This window comes from Lissotriton vulgaris, chromosome 2_1 (genome assembly GCF_964263255.1).
Source record: "Lissotriton vulgaris chromosome 2_1, aLisVul1.2, whole genome shotgun sequence".
NCBI classification, from domain to species: domain Eukaryota; kingdom Metazoa; phylum Chordata; class Amphibia; order Caudata; family Salamandridae; genus Lissotriton; species Lissotriton vulgaris.
Window position 1 is genome coordinate 754,308,565 of NC_141687.1, and position 23,240 is coordinate 754,331,804.

At 41.9% G+C, this 23,240-nt stretch overlaps 1 protein-coding gene across 1 annotated transcript in view; it reads left to right on the plus strand.

Moving 5' to 3' along the window:
* The window catches only part of OTOG (otogelin), a 1,187,449-nt gene that overhangs the window by 768,684 nt on the left and 395,525 nt on the right, over window positions 1-23,240 (plus strand). The window contains exon 35 of the mRNA XM_086954148.1: window positions 18,080-18,248. Coding sequence (XP_086810274.1) covers window positions 18,080-18,248 — 169 coding nt within the window. The remainder of the gene's footprint in view (window positions 1-18,079; window positions 18,249-23,240) is intronic.

Sequence of the window (23,240 nt, forward strand, 5' to 3'; positions counted from 1 at the left end):
AGCAAAGACTGCTAAGAAGAGAAGTATATTTGGACATTTCTAAATGTATCACTTAAAAGGGACCACATATTTGTAATTGGTATAAATGCATGACCTGCACCAGATCAATGAACTTTGCAGCGTCTAATTTGAAAGATACCATTGATTTAACTGAAGAAACCATGTGTGGAAAGACAAGATATTGAAAATGAAAATATGACAATCTTCAGTTAGTTGTAGCATTCATGAACCTTCCCTTCAATCAAGTTACCACAGCATTTTGGTATAGTCAGCATTTGGAAATGATCAAGTGGAGGTAGAGAAAACCAAGTAGACACCCTAAAAAGGACAGAGCAAAATGTCAAAGTAGAAGACACGTGCTACTGTTCGGTTAGAAGGATTGCAGCAGCCTGTCATCTATATAAGGTTTTCAGAAGTGTTGGAGAAGATGGCTCTTGAAATAACACGTCGTTGACATGTCTGACAAAAGCCGTACAACAACAAGCAGTATCACTTACCCTCTTGAGATCATCCAGAATACATAGCAGCCCATATTCTTTTTGTCCAATGGATGATATCCATGACTTCCTTACAATGCAAAGGGTTTCTGCTTTCTACAGGGTAAACATGAGCATAAGATATATTGACAGTATGTAGATTAATTCTAGTTGACAATGACAGGGTATGCCTTTTAAGTAACCGATGTGGCAAAAAAAGATTCCTATATTTGAAATTACTTCTGCATTTCTAGGCCGGGGAAGGAAGAGGAGGTGAACGTGGGTCAATAGATCTAAAGAGTAATCATTGACTTACTCAAATAATTAAATGATATCTGATTTTATAAATAATTTAGCCCCAGATTTAATAAGCTGTTGTGTCACCTTTGGATCACCAAATATGGTACAGGGCAGTGCAAATACATATTTGGGATTTACACAGCTGTGCAAGACCTGACTAGCCTCAGTTCCCTCGTGTCCTCGTCCCATTCATTACTAATGGAGATATATCTATCTTGCAGAGACAGAAAAAAAAAAGAATTGGAACCTCTACCCACCCCCTTCCGAGGGGAGTACTTAAGGCGTACTTCCTTAGCATTCCTTCTGTTCTTTTTTCTGCTGACAGAATGTGTTGAGCAATGCGAGGGCTGCTCCTGCAAGCTGAAGTGGCTTCTACAAATGCTGTGACCGTCATCACAGCTGGTCGATGGTGTTGACGGCGGGCGGTGTGCACCTCTCCCTGTCTGGCAGGGGTACGTGTTTGTGGGAAATCAGAGTTCTTCCAAAAGCCGAACTTCTGGGTCCCAACATGACTCAATGGTGCGCATCTCCCTAGTTGCTGGGCTGGCATGGAGGGATGCGTCCAGGCCTGCGAGCAGACTGAGGCCCAGGAAATGCGAGCTGGTGAGTGCTTTCTGGGTGGCCAGGTGTCCTTTTGGGGCATGTTGGTTGGCACAGGTGTGTCAGGGGATAAGTTTGCGCCTGTGTATCCTGTTGTCGGCGTCTTCCGGATTGGAGGTGGACGCTGGCAACTACTGGTGCTGCCACATGGTGATTTCTTTTGCTGGCTTTTCTACAGTTTGGTCCATTTCAATAGCTATATTCTACATGCAGAGCAAACACAAGGAGATGATGGACGGAGCTCTGGAACTTTTCAGACACTCACCCCAGTCACAGATCTGATGTGAATACATCATCGTTCTTTAGCTCACTTTGCCACCCCAGTTCAGACACAGCTATATGCAAATCAGTCTTGACCCTGTGCTCATGGGTACAGTCCAGCCTGAACTGCCAAGCCATGTCTTCCCTGGACCAGAAACAAGCATCCTGTGACCAGTTTCGGGCTAACAGCCCTCATCAGCCAGGCTAGCTTGAATCCAGTGGCAAAGTGAGCAAGGGATCCATGTCTGGGCATACCCTGCCAACTTAGGGCAAACAAAGCAAACACAAGGAGATGATGGACAGAGCGCTTATTATTTTCATGGCCTGGCAGCTGCACTGTTCCGAGGCCCTTTGCTACTTCAGGGGTGAGGCCTTTGGCTTTTTCAACGATCCCCGTGATGGAAGGAACAGCATGCCTGCTGGTGTGTTGTTGCAACCGGTATTGCACCGCTACAACGCAACTTTTACAACGCACTACCATTACATCGCAACTTTTACAACGCAAATACCATTACAATGCATGCCATTACAATGCATGTCATTACATAGCAGATACTATTACAACGCATGCCATTACATCGTAAGTATAGGTAAGTATATTATTTTTATTTAATTTTATTTTACATTATTTTATTATTTTAATTAATATTAAAAATAAAATAAAATATTAATATATTAATTTAAGTAATTTTGGGGTATTTTTAGGTTTTAGGGCTGGGTTTGGTTTTTGGGGTAAAGGGGTATTTTTAGGTTTTAGGGCTAGGTTTGGTTTTTGGGGTACAGGGGTATTTTTAGGTTTTAGGGCTGGGTTTGGTATTTGGGGTACAGGGGTATTTTTAGGTTTTAGGGCTGGGTTTGGTTTTTGGGATATAGGGGTATTTTTAGGTTTTAGGGCTAGGTTTGGTTTTTGGGGTACAGGGGTATTTTTAGGTTTTAGGGCTGGGTTTGGTTTTTGGGGTACAGGGGTATTTTTAGGTTTTAGGGCTAGGTTTGGTTTTTGGGGTACAGGGGTATTATTAGGTTTTAGGGCTGGGTTTGGTTTTTGGGGTACAGGGGTATTTTTAGGTTTTAGGGCTGGGTTTGGTTTTTGGGGTATAGGGGTATTTTTAGGTTTTAGGGCTGGGTTTGGTTTTCGGGGTACAGGGGTATTTTTAGGTTTTAGGGCTGGGTTTGGGTTTTGGGGGACAGGGGTATTTTTAGGTTTTAGGGTTGGGTTTGGTTTTTGGGGTACAGGGGTATTTTTAGGTTTTAGGGATGGGTTTGGGTTTTGGGGAACAGGGGTATTTTTAGGTTTCAGGGCTGGGTTTGGGTTTTGGGGTACAGGGGTATTTTTAGGTTTTAGGGCTGGGTTTGGGTTTTGGGGTACAGGGGTATTTTTAGGTTTTAGGGCTGGGTTTGAGTTTTGGGGTACAGGGGTATTTTTAGGTTTTAGGGCTTGGTTTTGTGGTTTGGGGAACAGGGGTATTACGACTTTAAATAAATGAAATTAATTTAATTAATTTAATAAAATTTAATTAAATTAATTACAATTTTTACAATTAAAAAATTAATTGAATTACATTACTTAAATTAAATTAATTTATTTTTAAATTTATTTAATTTATTACATTTAATTATTATTATTTACAATTTTAAATTAATTATATTTCTTTAATTATATTAAATTAAATTATATTAAGTATTATTTTAATTTTATTTAAATTATATTTATTGTAATAAATTACATTATATTATTTACTATTTTTTATTTTATTATATTTTATTAATTATATTATATTAAATATATTAAATTAATTACAATTTTAATATTAATTAAATTACTATAATTAAATAAAATTAAATTAATTACTGTTTTAACAATTTTTAAATTATATTTAATAAATTAAATTAATTACATTAACTTTATTACATTTTTAAAAAAAAGATATACTTACCAATACTTACGATGTAATGGCATGCGTTGTAATAGTGTCTGCTATGTAATGACATGCGTTGTAATGGCATGCATTGTAATGGTACCTGCGTTGTAAAAACTGCGTTGTAACGGTCTGCGTTGTAAAATAACACGTTGTAACGACATAGATCCGTTGCAACCATCTTAGGTTGGCTAGAATGGTCTCTTTCCCCTGACCTCGCTTTGGCTGTGGTTGGTTGGTAAGGGGTGTGCTGGGAATAGTGTTTGTTAGTTGTTGCCTGTGTGTCAGGGTTGTCTCTTTCGGACACTTGAGGGGTCTTTTTCCCTGGAGTCTTCCATTTAGCATCTGGTCCCGGTGTGCCCTGGGGGTATATTACCCTTTCTTCATTTTGTTTGTGGGCAAGAACTCCTAGGGGCTCTTGGTTTGTCAGTTGTTCCCCTTACTCCCATGTATTTGCAGCTCAGCGCTGCTCTGGCCTTGGTCTGCTGTGGTTTTGTGTTTTTTCCCCTGTCCGGTTCTGATTGTTTAGGGCCTAGTGGGGGTGTTCAGCCCTGGGGCTGCCTTTATGACTGGTTCTGGTGTTAGGATCTGTAGACTGCCTCGTCTTTCGGTAGGCTGATGATTGCGTTTCACTGAACCATTTTCCAGTGGATTTGTTCCTCTTTGTTGCTGCCCATTATGGTTTCAGTGCCCTGCGTTCTGAGCTTGGATTCTGCTCCTCGGGCTGCTTGTGTCTTTGGGCTCTGCTGTCCTTATGGTATGTCTGTGGTGGTGTACTTTGGGTGTGGCATTGTTTAGGGTCCACGCTTCCCCGTTCTTGGTCTCCTGATCCTGTGTTTTCCAGCTGTCGTTTTGGATCTGAGCTGGTGGGCGATGCAGGTTCATCTTTTCTTTGGAATTCCTTTGCGACTCATTTTCGCATGTGGTCCTTTTTGATAGAGAGGAGGCAATCTGCGGTTTTCTGGTGATCGCTGATGTTCTATATCAGGGATTCCCCCCTACTCAGACTTTCCTCTCATACTCTGGGGTGGTCTTTTCTCAGGAGTGTTGACTGTGGGGTCCCTTACTGGGCTTTTGTTGCTTCCTGCCTTGTTGCGCAGGTTCCTCTGGTGGCCTGTTTCTGGCAGGAGGTAGTCTGGAGGGTATCTACTTTGCCCATTCATTGACCAGTCTTATGGTACCTCCTGTCTTCGTCCCATTCAGTACTAATGGAGAATACCCATTGTCAGGAACCCGGTATTCATAGAGAGCAAAAACATAAAAGGATACAACACCGAACAGCAGCACCTAAAGGCGATGTATCAACACAGGTCCAAACCACAATGCAGGGACGCACAGCTAGCAACCGCCAAACCAAATACCCAGGGAATCAGTCACATAAAAGGGCACCCACCAAAAGCAGCCCGAGAAGCAGCCATGTCCCAAACAAGGCGCCCAGCACCCCCAACAGAGGAGGAGCCCTAGACATAGAAAAGCAAGGCAACCCCATTAGTGATCCACGACCAATTGACACAAAAGAAGACATCACACCTTCCCCCAGGAGGCAGCATCAAAAGAAAAAAAAACACCAAGAGCCATGCCGCCTGAAAGAAGACAGGCGGACCAAAAAAAAAACCCAGCAAAGTCCACCCCAGATCCAACAAAGACCCCAGAACTGCCCAAGCAGCAGCCACCAAAGCAGGTCAAAACCCACCCGGAGACAAGGATTGGAGAAGACCCCAGGGGAAAATAGGAAGAAGCATAAGAGTGGCAAAACAACCATAGTATTCCCGAATCATCAGAAAACTCAAATCATCAGGCTGAAGGGAGGGCCGCCAAAACAAAGTACAACAAGACAAAAGAAAACACCCCCCGAAGCCCGCCAACACAACCAGAGCCCCCAACACCACGGACCAGTCCCAGGAAAGGAAACATAGGCAACGCCAAGAGGCAGGCAGGAGAAAGACTCACAGCAACCTTGCCCCCCCCCCCTCATCCCCTCCAGCCTGCCACCACAGCCAGGGACCGCCATGGGGATCCAAGTATCAGGACTGCAAACCCCTAGGCCCACAAATGAGATAACACCAGCAGGCCACAAAACTGTCCCACAGAATGAGGCACTGGGTTTTTCTCGTAACCAATACTAATACAAAAACCCAGCGGTGTCAGGGCAACACCCAAAGACCCCGGATTCCCCTGTCTTGGCAAACAGAGACACAGGATACTTCTCGATGACGTCAAAGACCAAAGTTTAATGGTTGCAACCAGGGACAGAGGTCTACGAAGTAAACACGGGTAGTTCGAAAGAGACTGCACCACCTCAATGAACAAAACTCGGTCTTTTATGCCGAAAATTACGCTTCTGGCAACATTTCAATTTACATTTGGTGCATACAAAACGAACCAATGAACAAGTAGCATTTCAAAAAGTAACGAATCACAACAGTCAAAGTTAATCCCACTTTCCGTTGTCCAGCCCACAAAAAACGATCGCACATATGCTATTTTCCTGTTCGATCAGGCCGGACAAACCCATCATAAAACCTTCAACTCAGATCGATGAACATGTCGTAAAGGAAAGGTAGTAACAGATGGAAAGGAGATAGAGGAGTGGGAACGGTGGGCCATAAAGTCGGACCACGTCCTGTTCTTTGATCTTTATCAGTGCAGCTGCTAACCAAGGAACTGGCTCAGCAGGATTCGCTCCAGGCAAGGAGTCAGTTCGGCCAGGTCAACCAGAAGTCAACTAAGGCGTACGTGGCAAAGACTCGTTCGGCCACAATCATAGGGCCTATGTTAGGGCAACCATACAATATGGCTGCCACATTACAAAATGGAACCCGAGGGTTCAAACTAAATCCTCAAATACAGAGTGTTCTCCTATATCGATTCATATAAAAACACTCAGACACGCTACACTCGCCATTTGCGGTCTGTAGAGACCAAAATCGTCCATTTCCGACAATCTTTATAAATCGGGTTTCAGCACTATCGAACCCAATTCGGAATCACGGAACCACAAGAATAGCAAGACAGCTAGCCAGGAGGTTTTCAGGAGGAAACACTGAAGAAGCTCCTGCCAAAGCCAAAACTATGACACTCAAAGGACAGTAGAGGGAGGAACCAAGAGACAGAGGGAAGGCCACTGCTAAATGCTAAGAAAGCCCTGAGCACCTCAACCTCCGCCCCTCAAATGAGAGAGGAAACCTCAGACAGAAATTAAAGAACGACCGTAAAGGAGAGGGGAGCCAAAACAACTAGGGCACCTGGACTAGCATGAGCACAAGACCCTGATGCCAAGAGCGAAGGGGCTAACCAGTACCACCAGCACCAGTAGCACCCGATAGCCCCCCCCCCCCCCAGTAGACAAATCAGGAACCTAGGAAAGAGAGCCAAAGGAGGAAAGGTACACAACCGTATAAAGAGATGACTGCATTTTGTCACATTTTGATCAGTAGATCTGTATACTTATGGAAACATACTGAGATGTTGTTGCCAATGACAGAACTGATTTTGAATAATAATGTATATTTCTTTAAAGATGAATGTTATAGAAAATTGCAGGGGACTGCAATGGGTTCCAGATTCGCTCAAACCATAAGAGAACCTCTTAATGGGGTGGATGGAGTAGGAGCAGATATGGGACCACATGGAGTGGACTGGAATGAACACATCTTATATTGGGGCGCTTCAAAGATGAATGTTTTAATCTCTGGAAGGGAAATGCGGAACAACTTGAGGGTTTTTGTTTATATCTGAACGATAATGATTCAAATATACAATTTACTTACCATTATAGTGAAGAGAAAATAATATGTTTAGATGTGTAACTTTACATCAAATAATATCTGATCAAATAGCTGCCAACCACCACCCAATGGTTGCACGTAATGCATATTTGGGATCCTAAATTGCATAAGAATTAATGCGAGCTGTATTCAAATATGGTGGTCTGTATGCGAACTCCAGTTTGATACTAAGATTGTTGAGAATCTATACTGAGAAGTAAAGTCCATGACAAGAATGTTTGAATGGGCATTCAATTGGGTAGCCATGACTTCTCTGTAAATTAAGAGCTTTTTTACACACAATGCTGACTCATGTGCGCTTAGATGAGCAAAAAAGCTAAACATTCACAAGACTGCTCTGGAATATAGCATTTTTCTGTAAACCTTAAGCCATCGCATATGGGTGGATGGGTCCCAGTGGGAGCCAAGTGCTGCTACTTTTGCTCTAATGTTTTGATGTTGTTTAGCTGCCAGCACAGTAGTCCCTCCTGCTACCCAAAACTAGACAGGAAGTTCATAAGAATCAGAGGTTGTAGAGTTGCCTTTGTGCTAGCTCCATCCAGTCTTTAAGTACTTGTAGTGAGAGGGGTAAGTTAAGTGTACAGATGTGGGTGTGTGGGGTGAGGAGTGAGTGTGGCAGGACAAAAGATGGAAAAGGAGAACACAGTGGTGCATATTAGTTCTTCTCTGTCCCATCCCTCCCCACCTCTCTTTCACCTGCAAATACCCGGTGGCCCTAGCCTGTTAGGCATCACTCATATCAAGCCCGCCCTAAAAAATACCCCCAAAAAGGACCAAGGGGAAACAATAACTTGAGCCTATGAAGTTGGAGGTGGTCATTCCTCCTTCAAAGTAGTTGGCTCTATCACTTGTAAACACCTGTTTAAATCAATGATCCTTGTTCAGTTTCAGACTACTGTCACAAACTACCACATGAAGAGACCACTTAGTCCACCTTGCCCAATCTAACAAAAGCCCAAACCATGATATCTAGATATTATAGATATCCTTTTAATCAAAATTTAATCTTCTGTTTGTTTACCCAAGTCTTTCTCATGAGTCTCTGTCTCATCTTTCTTGCTATTGGTCCATTGAGATAACTTGGTGTTCATTGCTCTCCCGAACAGCCATGTCATGGGACTTTCACCTCTGGCCAATTGGGTGTTGATCAATAAGCACACGTGGTAGAATTCTACACAGTTTTCAAATCAAGCTTCTCAAGATTGGCACGCTGGACTGCTTTATTTAGCGCCCTCATTAAATGCTCAACAAGTTTGTTGGCCTGTGGCTACATAGGTGTGCTCTTTTGATGCTTTTTATTCAAATGTTCCAAGAAATCTTTAAACTCTCAACTGTTTAAATGTGTGCCATTGTAATACTTCACTATGGCCAGGACACCCAGGTTGCAAATATACCATCTAGTCTCGCACTTGAGTAGTAAATGAAAGATCTTCAATTAATGGAATATGTGAATTTTCATCCATAATCACCAGCAGGTGATGTCCATTGTCGAGTGGACCAAAAACGTCAATGGCTATTCTCTTCAATGCATGCTTTGGGAGTTCTGACATTTTCAAAATGGGGTGAATAGTTTTTGTAGAAAGGCAGTTGAATAGATGACAGACCTTTAATTCCCTTTCAAGCCTGTCATCAAGATAACGAAACCAGACTCTGCCTCGAAGTGCTCATTCGGTGGCAACAATTCCACGATGCTCTTCATGTGCCACTTCCATTATTTTCTGTCACAGATTCTCAGGAGTCAGAATTGTCGATCCTCATAGTATAACTCCTTCCTGAGTTAAGAACAACTCATCTTTGACATCTTTATAATTTTGATATTCATCATCAGTGGTGAGTGGTCGAGTCTATTGATTCCATGACTGATGTGTAATGATTTCCTTCAACTTTAACATGTCACTGTCATGGCTCAAGGCATTGATAATCTGGGCTATGGATTACTGTGATCATGTATAGGTAATCTGGAAAAGTAGTCAGCTGGGTTCTGATTCTTCCATGTACAATGCACAATGGGATAGTTACAGTCTTGTAACCGTAGTCTCCATCATTCAATGCGATGAGACATTTTGGCTTTGGATTGCCAAATATAGTCAATAAAACTTGATGATCAGTTACCATTATAAAAGCATTTCCAAATATAAATACATGGAAATGTTCACAAGCCCATAACACAGCTAAACTTACTTTTTATGGTTGTGAGTAGGCATGTTCTGTTTGGTACAAACCTCTACTTACATACGCCATAATATGACTTCAAGCATTCAGGTGTCCGCTCTGGTGTGCAAGGATAGCATCAACCAGACTGGGTTAGCATCAACAACAACCTCTGGTCAAAGCTTTTGACTGAAGTATTCCATTTCAGTAGCATTGTCAATGGCTTGTTTGATTCACGTGACCAATTAAATGAAAAAGTCTCTCAATGGAGCACTTACAATAGCAAAGACCTTTGAAGACAAAGATAAAAGTCTAAAGCTTCGTAATATTGTGACAAATCAATCCTTTATTTATTCAAACTTTAAAAGGCCTCAGCCAACGTGTTTCGTTCCTGTTGGAACTTCATCAGGGCTTAATAATCTCTTTTTCTCAGTCTCATGCGGAAATCAGATGATGGATATGAAAAGCGTCCACTGTATGTCTAGATCGCATTCTTAGATCATAAGCATCAGAGGAATACAGGAAGCAACGTGTAGGGCAACCCGATGTCCCCAGACTCAGTGCAGATTTCGACCATATAAAATTGACGATCTATACATTCAAAAAACACAGTGCCAGAGGACTTAGATAATCCTGTGTCCAATTGGAGATAAGATATAGATCAAGGCGGCAATCATTCGGCTTACACAAATGTCAGACACGGGACATATATAACCCCAAATAGTGTGGATGTCTTTGTCCGCCCATCTACATTCGTCCCCCCTAAAGCCGCAGATAGAGCGCCTCAGGGTAGACCGGCTCATGAGTTGAGATCTGTCTCTACAGTGGAGCGTCTGTGTGGCAAGCTCTGGATGTTGTGTGCACAAAACCAATATTAACAAATCTACTTTGAACCGATGTGCTTAACCGTGGTCAGCCACACATTCTGTTTTTTATAAATGGCAAAGACCTGTATATATCTGAAAAAGTAACTGGCCATGCCAAGAAATGAACGCTCCATAAAAATATTTTATTGGGGATAAGCATTTGGCAGCACTTGTACTTTAGCAGTTGCCAGCACTTGTACTTTAGCAGAATCTGATGTCATAACCCCATCGCGAAAGATACAGCCAAAGAATTTTAGCTTTGCATTATGGAACTTACACTCGTCTGCATTCAAGTACACCTGCTTCTGCAAGTAAATGACATACTTGTTTAAGAGCTTTATCGTGTTCTTTTTGTGTAGCTCCGAAAACAAATATGTAATCGCTATAATGGAATGCATTTATGATAGGCTGTATGATACGTCAAATGACATCTTGAAACAATTCTGCAGCAGATGGCACACAAAAACGTAGGGCCTGATTACGAGTTTGGCCGTCTTTGAGTTGGCTGCCACACCGGCGGCCTGCCCCAAGACTTCCAAACTTGCAGTCTGGCCGCCTGTCATATTCCGGTTGGAATACAGGTCAGGTGGTCACATGGTGATGCCTTTCAAAGATTCATATCTGAAAATATGAAAGGTACTGCAATGGCAGCACCACAGCACGTTCCTGCACGGCATGGACTGTGAAGTACATGCGGTTCAGGAACTAAGGTTGCATGCATACAGGGGGGCACAAATGTGCCCCTCTGCATGCATACTTGGCCTTGAGGCATCAGGGCACCCTCTAGATCCTCTTAGTTTTCTCACTGCCACACTTTTCATTGTGGTCTCACCGCCATGAAGACTGTGGCAGTGAGGAAACTCGTAATATGCTTGCATATTGTGAGCCTCAGACCCCTGCAAGGCCGCCAAGAACCGTGGATCCCTGTTGGTAGCAGTGGTCCTATGGTGGTCCAACCGTGGATTTGGTGGTCCATCGGACCGACAAACATGTAATCGGCCCCTTGGTCTTTTGTATCAAAACAGATCAACTTGTGTTTAAAAGGTTGCAATGTATCTGCAATCTTCTTTGACTTTCAACTGATGAAAACCTTTACTCATATCAAGGCAAGAGAAGACCTTTGCTCCATTTAGTTGTGTTATCATGTCAGCAATGTGTGGACCTGTCATTCTCATTCAATTGCCTTGTTTGCCTGATGCTTGTCAACGCAAATGCGAAAGCTCATTTTCAGGCAAAATGACTATGGAACCCATGGAGTTGGACCAGTAGAATGCTCAATAATATCATGCTTATGTAATGATTCAAGTTCTTTTTCAACTGCTTCTTGCAAATGAAAAGCAACTTGTCTATGTCTCTGAGCAACAGGACGGACGTCTTCATTAATATGCACCTTTGCTTTCTTAGTCATAAGCTTTTCCAAACCATGAAATAATGAAGGTAACTGACTTACTGTTTCATGGTGAGCATTCATGTTGTAATTCATAGAAATCAGCCTGATATCTGAGTAGACAGACACTAGACGCTGTGCCTTGAAGCACGTAGATGGGTGCTTGTACCTTTGTTTTTTGTGTTTCATTGTCGCTATGAATGAACCTTGACTTTTCAAAGGCATGGATGCAGCCCATGTATACACTTTAGTTTTCAATGGCGTAAGTTGCGACAGTGGAGATAATTCATTGTATTTCTCCTCAGGCATAATGTTTATCAATACATCATACATCATTGTTGATAATGAAAGGTAGCAAACAACCATTTACTTTCAGTGCAATCTTAAGGCAATGTTTGAATGACTTTTGGGCTTTGGCATGTTATTCTTTCTTTGACTGACATTTTTCTTCACAAGCAGCTAAACCATGCACATTCTTTTCTGTTCACTTTCATTTAATACTGATACAGAAGAACATTTCGACAATGATTTAGATGACGATCAACTTCATTCAGTGGTAATTTTTCGTAGCTGATATTGCCGATGGCCTTGTGGGTGTGCGTCGTACATTGTTTCTGGAACATTTTGGTTGCCATTTTGTCTTCTCTTCATGACACACTTACTTTTTCCTTCGCTTTGCAAACCATAACAAAATGGTTCTCCTTACCACAGTCTTTACACATCTGTCCAAGAGCAGGACTTTTATCTTAATGTGGAAGCAAAGATCCACATCTAAACTCAACTTCTTTTTATGTGTAGACATTTCTTTGTGTCCTTCATTCCTTCATTTTGGCTTACTTTTCACAGTCATGACAGATTTATTCAAGGCACCTCCGGTCTCCATGTCAGCGGCTTTGTATGAGCACACTCTTCAGCTCTGGCAGCCATTAACAATCATTCCATACTAAGATTTTCTCTCAGTAGTCATCTTCTGAATGAATCTGACAAGCATTTGTCAATAACTCTCAGATGCATAGCTTCATCATTAAATTCATTAAACTTACAATTTCTGATGAGCATGTCAAATCTTTTTTACAAATTCATCAATGATTTCACCAACTTTCTGACATTCTTGATTGAAGATGTATTGTTTGTAATCAACATTGGTCATTGGACTAAACTGAGATTCACTGTTTCTTTAATTTAATTTGTGACCTCTTAGTCAGTTTGTGGCATTTTCTTTGACTTCTTTTACACAATCACCTGCAAGATTTTTGAGATACCTGATAATCTTTTTGCTATCACTCTTTTCAAGTACATCAACAAATCATCAAATGTCTCTATCTGAGCAGTCCATCTATCACCAATATTAATCTTTTTTACAGTAATGAACTGTGGTGGTGGTTTCCGGAAAGCATGAGCATTGTACCCATTTCTAGTAGTGGTTGACACTGAGAGTGGAGCCCTCTCCAACACTGTCTGCTGCCAGCTAGGATCTGCTTCATGTACACCATCTCTAAGGTCCTGTGCTGTTCTGGCCTTTGGATCAACTTGGCCAGTCAGGGGACCTTTGACCTCCCTCCTGGTCTCCACTCGGGCCCGTCACTTTTCTGGAGACCACTGGAGTTGTTCTGAGCTGCTAACGAGCATCATTGGTGGCATGCCGTTTCAGATATGAACAGGTTCGTATTATATGTGACTGTACATTGCACAGCAGCACAGTATCTTTATGCACGGTCTGACCAGTAGGTTCTCAGGAACCGATACATAGATTTCTTTGCAATGCTGTTGTTGTATTAAACTTTTCTACAGCAGCTGGAGTTGTGCTTTCACTCCACTTGCATTAAGCGCCGGTTCCCTACTTTGCCTGCAACACATGTGGCACACAGAAGCAGTTTGCTTGGACCATGGCAAACTCTCAGGGAGAGCACTGTCGATCTTCGGGTTACTATTTCCCTAAACTGTCTCCCCTTGCAGAGTCTTCCCCATCTTAGGTACCCACCAATGACTAAGCTACACATTGAGCTTAGTATTATACGTCTTTATGCATCTGCGTGTAACTGCAAACACAACATTCAAAACCAGGCTTCATTGTATTCCATTCTAGCATTTACGTCACAGTTTGACAGTGTCTATCAGGAACTTAAAGGGTTCCATCATTTCTAACTTGCAAGACACAACAGGCGGGACCTCGTACCCGAAGAAATCCTGCCTTGCAATGGACCAGGTAGGTTTAGTACGTGAAACCAGTGGCTTAAGACAGTTCTGTGGCTTTTGGTTGTTTTCCAACACCCGTTATAGTATATCCATTCCTAAATTGGGTCGATATAAACCGTTTCATCGAAAATTTAAAGAAAGATTTTGGTTTTCTTTTATTTATTTTTTTGCTTGTTCTGTATGCAAAGATCTTAAACTGATCCGCATCAAGCTTGTGTAGCTTACGCACTGCTATTTTGCCCGGGCTTCTCCCATTACACATGATAAACTGTAAGTACCAAAAGACAAAGGGAAAAGCTCATGACTAAAATAGGATACATTGAGTTTTCTGGTTATATACGAACCTGTCTCTGCCTGAGCTGACTTACATTTCTGCAAAGACTGTCAAAGTACAGTTGCCGGTTTGTTGGATCAGTGGATTTAAAGAAACTGCAATGCTTTCCACATATCCATTGCCTTTTTAATCCAATCCAGCAAGGTAGGATTCACAAACAGCTCAAGCCTCTCCTAACCCCTTCTGGACCATGTCATTTCTGACGGATTCACCTGTTGCATCAGTAAGGGTACCTGATCACTCCATGTCATTCGGGACACTGTTCTAGTGCAGGGGTTCCCTTTTACAACTCATTTATCTAGGTTGTTAGTGTTCTTGGCTACGATAAAATAAAGCAGCACAATGTCTCCCAGAATACAATAGGTACTAAAGCTCCAGGACCAGAGGTTGTTTGCTGCTGATGTCATGAATTAATCTGGTAAACGTATTCCCAACTTCATTTTTCCTTTTTTTTCTATCATTATGTTGGCTGCCTTGTGCGCATCAGTATTAAATAAAGGGTCGCTATGGGGTTGGAAATCTGCTGCCCCCCTCTCCTGGGAAGGAGTCACTGTGCGTTCTCACCTGAGTTAAATAGCCCGCCATCTTACCTTTATCTGCAGCTGGTCTGTTTGGGCTTCCAGCTGCTGATATTTGGTTCATTCTCGAATGGAGCATACAGCAACTTTACTATGGGACTGGCAGCAGAACTCAAGTCACAGTCTAATGATTAGATTGGAGCTTGTCTCAGTTTACACAGATCTTGTTCTGCCTCTCAGCACACATGATTACAAGCCCAAGCGCCATGGCGAGTCATACTGCAAGCACACATGAGGAGAAGCGGCCTTAGACTGGGATGTGAATATCCAATCATGTTACAGTCTTATAAGGTTGGGGTCAAGCATGAATTAATAAGTGCCATTTAGGGCCTGACCCTTCTGCCATTTTTATAGCTCCTGTGAGTATTGAGCATATGACAGCATTGCAAGAATTGGAGAAACCAGCGAGGGGGCCAGGGCGGTCTAAATAAAACCACACTGGACAGTTAAACACTGATCCTCAAAATATTGTAAGCTATGCTAGTCACGATACAGGTGGAAAGATGTATTTGGCATTTTCTTAGATGTTGAGATAGTAGTAATTTTTATTGATTGATTATTTAGAATATTTACAAAGAGTAAATACATAATTATGGACATTTCAATTAAAATACCTCCTTAAAATTGCTTTTTAAATAACGATAGACCTTTAAAATTGTACACATGAATTATAAGAACTGTTTAAAATAAAACAAGTTAATATGCTTAAAAGATTGGCGGAGAATGCAGTCAGTATGATGATTAATGTTATATCATTCTAATTTTTTGCATGCAATTGTTAAAAATGTTGTGAAGGCAGAATTAATGGATACATCATCTGGGCAAAGACACCGAGGCAATGCTTGTCTACAAGTCCTTATCGCTCTTTCATTAAAAAGCCTTTTTAATAAAGTTAGTCTTTCATTTTTTAGTTCTGGACAGAGGCACAGAAGATGTATAATGTTTTACTCCCCGTCTTTGCACAACCGACACAATACGGTATTTTCCAGTTTTTTCCAAGGTAGTGCATGGGATTCTCCTGGCAAAATTCCGAATCGTGCATTCATGAATATATTTTTACTTCTCCACGACAATGCTGTGACCAGATACTGCTGAGGCCTCTTTTTTTTGTTATGGACCAAGCGTGTTTCTTTTAACAAAGGTCTCTTTATCGCTTATCAATGATAGATGATCTATTGTCTTATTCACAACTTTATAAAAAGATTCCTGGGTTACGGTAGTAGTCCAAATACCCCTGACCCCGGATTCATCCAGAGCCTTGTCCAGATATTTCCAGGCAGATGATTTATTATTGCCCTCAATTTCTTTCCATAAAAGCTGCGAAATTAAGTTCTCCTTATCATTTTTCACTCTGTTCCATACTTTGATTGTGTGACCCTTTCGTGCATACAGTTGGTTATTCAAGCCGAATTCCAGTCTGACTTGGGCTTGTGAGGCCTTTTTAGGTAAAAGAAAGAGCAACCGAAAAGTTTTTGAGACAGCTTTGTTTATGATTATTGGATCCTTTCCGTTTAATGCCTCACTTCCATAGGTTAATGAGGGTAACAATTTCTCCGATATCACCTGAAGTAGCAGTTGGTAAGTTAAATTGCTAGTCCATTTTTTAATTAATCCGAGAGCACCTGTTAGTGCATTTGCTTTCCTGGTGCTATCCAGTTTCTGAGGGTTAAAGTTACCATTATCGTTAAATATAACTCCTAGGTATGTATAGATGTTGATATGAGTATGTGACCAAAATTAGAATTTATGGCTGATGCCAGTCCCTTCCGCGATACCATTGGAAAAGACAGGCATTGTCACTTGTAGCAACCATAATTGGTTCGGGCACCGAGAGTTGCGTCAGACCTTAGGAAAATACAAGTAACCCTCCAAGCATTCACTTTTAATTGGAAAAGGCTCCTGGAAGCTTTACTGATCTAATAACGTGCATAGACCCTTCTTTGCTGGGTGGGCTGCAATGAGTTGTGAGGTCCTTACTTGAAGGTGGCAGTTGAAAGAAGGAGTATCATTATGGAAGTTACAGGGGACTCTGTGGAGAAAGTTTGTCTTGCAGCTTTCTGGGGAGCCTTCAACGCAACTGCCTAAATTGATGACCTACACTGTAAGTCAGTAGGATGCTCATAGACATCGGCATGAAGAAAGTCATTACTCTAAGAATTCTTTGAAAAAACATGTAAATATTAGCGATATGCGGTGGGCTGGTCCCAATATATGATGACTATCGAACAAGCCAATGCCAGAAGGGGGCCAGCCATAACACACCAACTGCTTTAGAGAGCTAACCCAAGGCCCCTTTTGTATGTATATTTGTGTGTTGCTTGGTGGTGCTTGGTTAGATGAATTTCACCTATAAATATTTAAGGAAAAAGGCCATCTATAAATAGCCTTGTATTGGAGCCTCCTTGTGGAGGGCAATTATGGCAAACATAGTTTAGATGCCTTTAGGTCCACTTCTCGGGACACAGAATTAGTCCAGATGGTGGTATGAAGTTAGTAGGGTACAGAGGCAGAACAGAACTGTTTGAGGATGATAAATAACACAGAGATTGGTATTAATATGCAGGGGAGAATGTTGGGCATAGTGATGCAAAGCACTGACAAACAAAAAACAGGAACGAGAAGAAGCAGGAATCCAGAAAAAGGACAATCGTGGCAATCGAAACAGAGGGCATGATGGGTAGCAGAAGCAGGAGCCGTGGGTACACTTTGAGTGATGTGGGCAGAAAGGAGGAGGAAAACATAGAAATGGGCAGTGGAGGAATGATGGAGCCGAGTGGAAACAGCCACCTTAAATACACTTTTCTCATTATTTTGGAAGGGGCAGGTCCCACATCCAATGATGTCAAGAATTAGAATCTTAATCATGTGGCACCTTTAAATAAATATATACAGCATTATAAATCACGCAAAAATATGTATGAATTATTGCAAAACTATCAAACTATAATATTGCAAATGTTATAATGTATGTAAATGCAGCGATGCTAAATACAACGGCATTAATAAATGTGCATGCAAAATGTATGAATATATGAAATCTATGACATGGTACTTAGGCAGAAAATGCTAGGATTAAGTCAGTTTGACATCACATTTCCACACATCAACAGTTTTGTTAATGCACTATATTTTTGCGCTAAGTCTTGTACATATTGAGCCATTTGATCGTGTGAGTATACTGATTTATCTACCTAAGGACCTAATGGCATAAATATCCCTTTTCCAGCCTGTGACAGAGAATGAGTGCATTAAGCACATTTGTGTTGATGGTCAACTGATCCAAGTTAATAAATCACAAAATTGTCCTTATAATGCAACTCAGCCCAGCTGTGGAGTGCTAGGATTTGCAGTACAGATTAACGGAGATAAATGCTGTCCAAAATGGGAATGCACATGTAAGTAGTTTTTTTTTATTTTTCAAAAACTTGAACTAATTGTTCAATACCTTACAGTAAACATGAAATAAAATAATTTATAAATTGATAGGAAATAGAATGCATTTATTCCTTTTATGCATGTATTTATTTAGCAACACAAATATTTCGATCAGAAATGTTTACGAAGAAAAGAAGACTGAACATGGGACAGTGACGGTGAGGTGGTAAGGAATAGCTTGATTAAAGAACAGTAGAGGTGTGAATTCATTTCAAAATTCAAATTTTTTGTGAAAACAAACATATTTCCACAGATTTACATTTATCGACTTAATTTATCAGTATGGAATGGAATCTTTATATTTACAGCAGAAGGAGACAGTAATCACTCTTGTCTTGGAAGCATGTGACCCTATCAAAAATCCATCTATGTATCGCATTTGTCTATTTAAGGGCCGCATTGACCATGGTTCCAAGATGTCATCAGTGACTTGCATTATCTAGACTCAAGTAAGGTGGGGGAACAGGGGAGCACTAACAGATTGCATACCCATTGCGCGTGGGGTGCGATGGATGTTTTCTTGCCCCCACCCTGTTGTCCCTCAATATTAATGACTTGGTAGTTTATTTATGAATTTGTGTACATGATGTACATGTGTACATGAGGCTGGGTGGGGGGGGGGGGTGCTTTCAATACCCGCAATAGTATTTGCGGATGATACTGTGTTAATATCCCATACTCCTAGGGGTTTCCAGAACCTACTGGTTAGCTTTGTTGAATACTGTGACATCAGAGGGCTGGAGGTTAATACCTCCAAAGCTAAGAAAATGACATTAACAAACTCTTCAATAGTGAGTTTTATGTGTGTGGGGCAAAGATCCAGCAGGTAGACCAATTTGATTACCTCGGGGTAAGGTTTGATAAAACCAGGCACGGCCGGTAGTAGGTGTAACTGCAGGGCAGTGACGTAGGGGGGGGGGGGGAGGGCCAGGGTGGGGGGTTGTAATGTATGGATTACAGACTATAACAGGTAAGTAAACTTATAAATAAATAAAACGAATTTCTTTGTGTGCACTGCATCACCAAATACGATGCAGTGCACACAACGAAATTCGTTTTATTTATTTATAAGTTTACTTACCTGTTATAGTCCGTAATCCATACATTACAACCCCCCACCCTGCCCCTCCCCCTCCCTATGTCACCGCCCTGCAGTTACACCTACTACCAGCCGTGCCTGGATAAAACAACTAAATGGAAGGCTCACATTAAAAATCTGAGCTTACTATACTCCATGGTCACACTTCAGTTACCAAACAATTCAAAGACACCACTGCAAGATAAGTGTCCCTGCCTTAGAGATTTATAGAGCCAAGGTGCAATCAGCAGGGCCGGACTGGCCGTAGCGGGCACCGGGCAATCCTCCGGTGCGCCGCATGGGTGGGGGCCGGTTTGGGGCCCCTGGGGGCCGTTTTTGTTACAGTCCCGTTTTGCTCGGCGGCACCCACAAACCCCCCCATTTCCGTCCCCCCCCCTGGGGCGGGGGCGTGGCCGGCCGAGCACTTTGCCAGGGCTGGTTTTGGTTCCCAGTCCGGCCCTGGCAGTCAGAAGCCTTATATGGTGCAGACACTGGCCTGAAAAGAACAGGTGACTCTGCAAAGTTGAGACTGTTACTTTTCTGGGTTAGACTATGGTCTACCCCAGAGTTGACTATTTACAGGTCCGCTCTTGAGGAAGTTGTAGGGTTGGCGAAGAGCATTTCTATCCCATGGATAAATTATGTAAAATTCCATCTGAATCTCTTAATCCTGAGCATGTATTGGTCTTCTCCTTCACAAATCAACTCTAATTCGAGGGCAATTGTTAAAGGAAAACACTGGATGCACACGTTTGATTCGTATCCCCACAATGCAAAATTAGGTGGCTTGACAGATTATTGTTTTCTCCTTCAAATTAGTCCCTGCACTTGAACCATATATGGACGACTTTTTGCCTCCACTTGCATATACCTTAATATTTAAATTCAGACTAGGTACGTTGTTAGTAAACACATGTATGCACAAAGGGGATTCTGCTGGCATGAAATCATAGAATTGCCCATTTTGCTCTAATATTATTGAGGACACAAAATAGCTACATTTTTTAGCCAAACCAAGGAGAGTTTCAACAAAGTCGCTTTGCATCACAATAGGCATGAACAAGTATGGTGAGGCTTATAGAATATTAAGATCGGACTGATTGGACTGTAGTATCTCAATGGCTTTAACCCCTTAAGCGCTGCCGTTGGCCAACGGTCGTCGCGAGCACTACCTTGCCAGTGCTGCGCATGACCGTTGGCCAGCGCTCGTTATTCAAACGTTCAGCACTGGGTGCTGAAAGTTCGACGCAGCAAAGGGGTTAAGTCTTGGAAGCAGTCTATCATATCAATAAAAAACCTTGTAATGAATTTCTGATAATCTTTCCTGGCAGATATTGCTTAATTTGATTTTACCCGTTTTAACCATAGTTTATATAACATGTTCCTTTATATCTGCATTTGGTGCTTTGTCTTTTACAGTTTTTTAAGATAATTGCTAGTGAATCACTTTTTGATAACTAAGTTTGATGTGGTACCTGTGTTAGAGAATCTGCAATGTATATTCGCTTGGTGCATAGCAATTTCTGTTTTTTTTTCAAATACATGTTTTTATATCTAATGTTTTAGGAGCTTCCGTTGCTCAAATAAATAGTTTTGACTAGTTTTGACACTCTTGTCTTCCAAGTTGCGATATATGTCCTTTCCATGATTTTTTGCTCTCTTGCACAGAGTGTTTCATGTGAATGTCTGGAGGTAGGAAGTACCAGTGCAAGGGACCTAGAAGGTAGAATGGCCAAATCTTCGAGTGTAACCTATGTGTCTCTAAATGGTGATGGGCTGTTGATCTTATGCGTGGGTAGGTGTGTCTCAAGAAAAGATGTCAGACACCAAACCATATGCTGCTTTAAATACAAGTGTCCATAGCTTGTATATGTTGCTGGTAGTTAGCCAGCTCGCATAGTGGGGCTATGCTTGTTTAAATTGTATGGCATTCCGGTAGCAAATTGACAAACTTGTGTAGTAGTGTGAGGGCGTATTTAAAAAGGCCCACAGGAATACTTTTGCAAAAGTCCACTTTACTGACTACAAATCATTTGATACAGTCTTTGTATGTACTGAAGGGTTAGTGTAAACGTATGTTTCGGGCACACAATAGCCCTGAGTTAGTTATGCTCTCAGTCTTGGATGATCTACGACTGGCAGCAGACAAGAAGACCCACTCAGCCTTAATCCTACTCGACCTCTCAGCCGCCTTTGATACGGTGAACCATGGGCAGCTACTTGCTTGTATGTGGCGGCTGGGAGTTACTGGGACGGCTCTCCAGTGGTTCACTTCATTCTTGGAGGATCGTCGGCAGAAGGTCCAGTTAGGAGACCTCATGTCTAAGCAGGGCAATCTTTGCTGGGGGGTCCCTGAGGGTTCGTCATTGTTCCCCCTGCTTTTTACTATCTACCTTCAACCCTTGATCGAGGCCCAGGCAAAGGCAGACTGACAGGTGTTTAACTATGCAGACGATACTCAGCTAATAGTCCGCATTGACAACTCCTGTGACTCACATCAGAACATTCAGAATATTCTCCAGTACACCATGAATTGGATGACCTCCAATTCCTTAAAGGTGAATCCAGACAAGACAGAAGTCTTGGTACTCTCCCCGGTTTCTTCCCCTTGGTCCAGCCTTTTTTGGCTCCAAGAGATTGGCACTACTCCAACGCCAGTGCCAGCCTTGAAGAGTCCGGTATTAGACTGGACACCGGATTTACCCTGAAGACCCAGGTGTCTGCTGTAGTGGGAAGCTGCATCGAATTGATGCGTCAACTTTAGAAATTATCGACCCTGCTGTCATCCACCAGCATGTAGGTTGTGGTGACTGCCTTAATACTATCCCGTTTAGACTATGCCAATGCAGTCTACATTGGCCTCCCTGGTATTCTTCTGAGGAAACTCCAGGTGGTCATGAACGACGCAGCAAGGTTGATACATAAAGTGCCTCGTAGAGTACATGCCACCCCCTCGCTACGTCAACTGCACTGGCTGCCTATTAAACAAAGGGTAAGCTTCAAGGGCCTGTGCATTGCACACAAATCCCTGTTTGGTGAAGCCCCCAAATATATCAAAGACCGCCTGAAGCCCTATGTACCGGCCCACCATCTTCCCTCATCACCGGTTTGTCTCCTTAACTGCCCTCGTTTCAGTATGGTGACATTTGGAGGCCGAGCCTTTTCGGTCTGCGTTCCCCAGATGTGGAATAAGCTACCCGATGACCTACGTAGGGAAGATAGACTGCCTCCATTTCGGAGGAGGCTCAAGACGATGCTGTTCTTAGAGGCATTTGACCAGGCCTATTTGGATTAATGTCAAGCTTAGTGGCGCAACAGAACTCAGACTGTCGTTCTATGATGAGGCGCTTAGAGACCTTTGGTGATTAACGCTTTATAAATACAATTTAACTTTAACATTATAAAGACAATTTAACATGTTAAGTAGTTGGAAAGATTCTGCTGCAGTAGTTCTTTTGGCTTACACTTACACAGATGTAGTGAAGAGAGCTAAATAGTTGTGTGCTAGACCCATGATACTTAAGGAGACTAGAAAACAGAGAAAAATAGTATGTTGCCCTGTGTCAAAAGAGCCTATCCAACAGTATGAGAACTATAAAACATAAGCGTCAAAAGAATGCAATAAACTTAACTCTTGCAGTTGTCCAATGCTCTATGAAATTCAAAATGGTCAGCAGCTGGGGTTCCTATCTGGAACTCACAGTTAAAGCAATCATAGTCTGACTTTTCCTAATGCAGAGTCGCAAATTTGAATATATGGACATATATTTTAATGTTATGCATTGTTGTGTTAAATCTATATAGGGCCGGTTATGTGAAGATGAATTGGAATAATCACTCGACACTCTCTAATACAATGTAATGCAGCTTCATA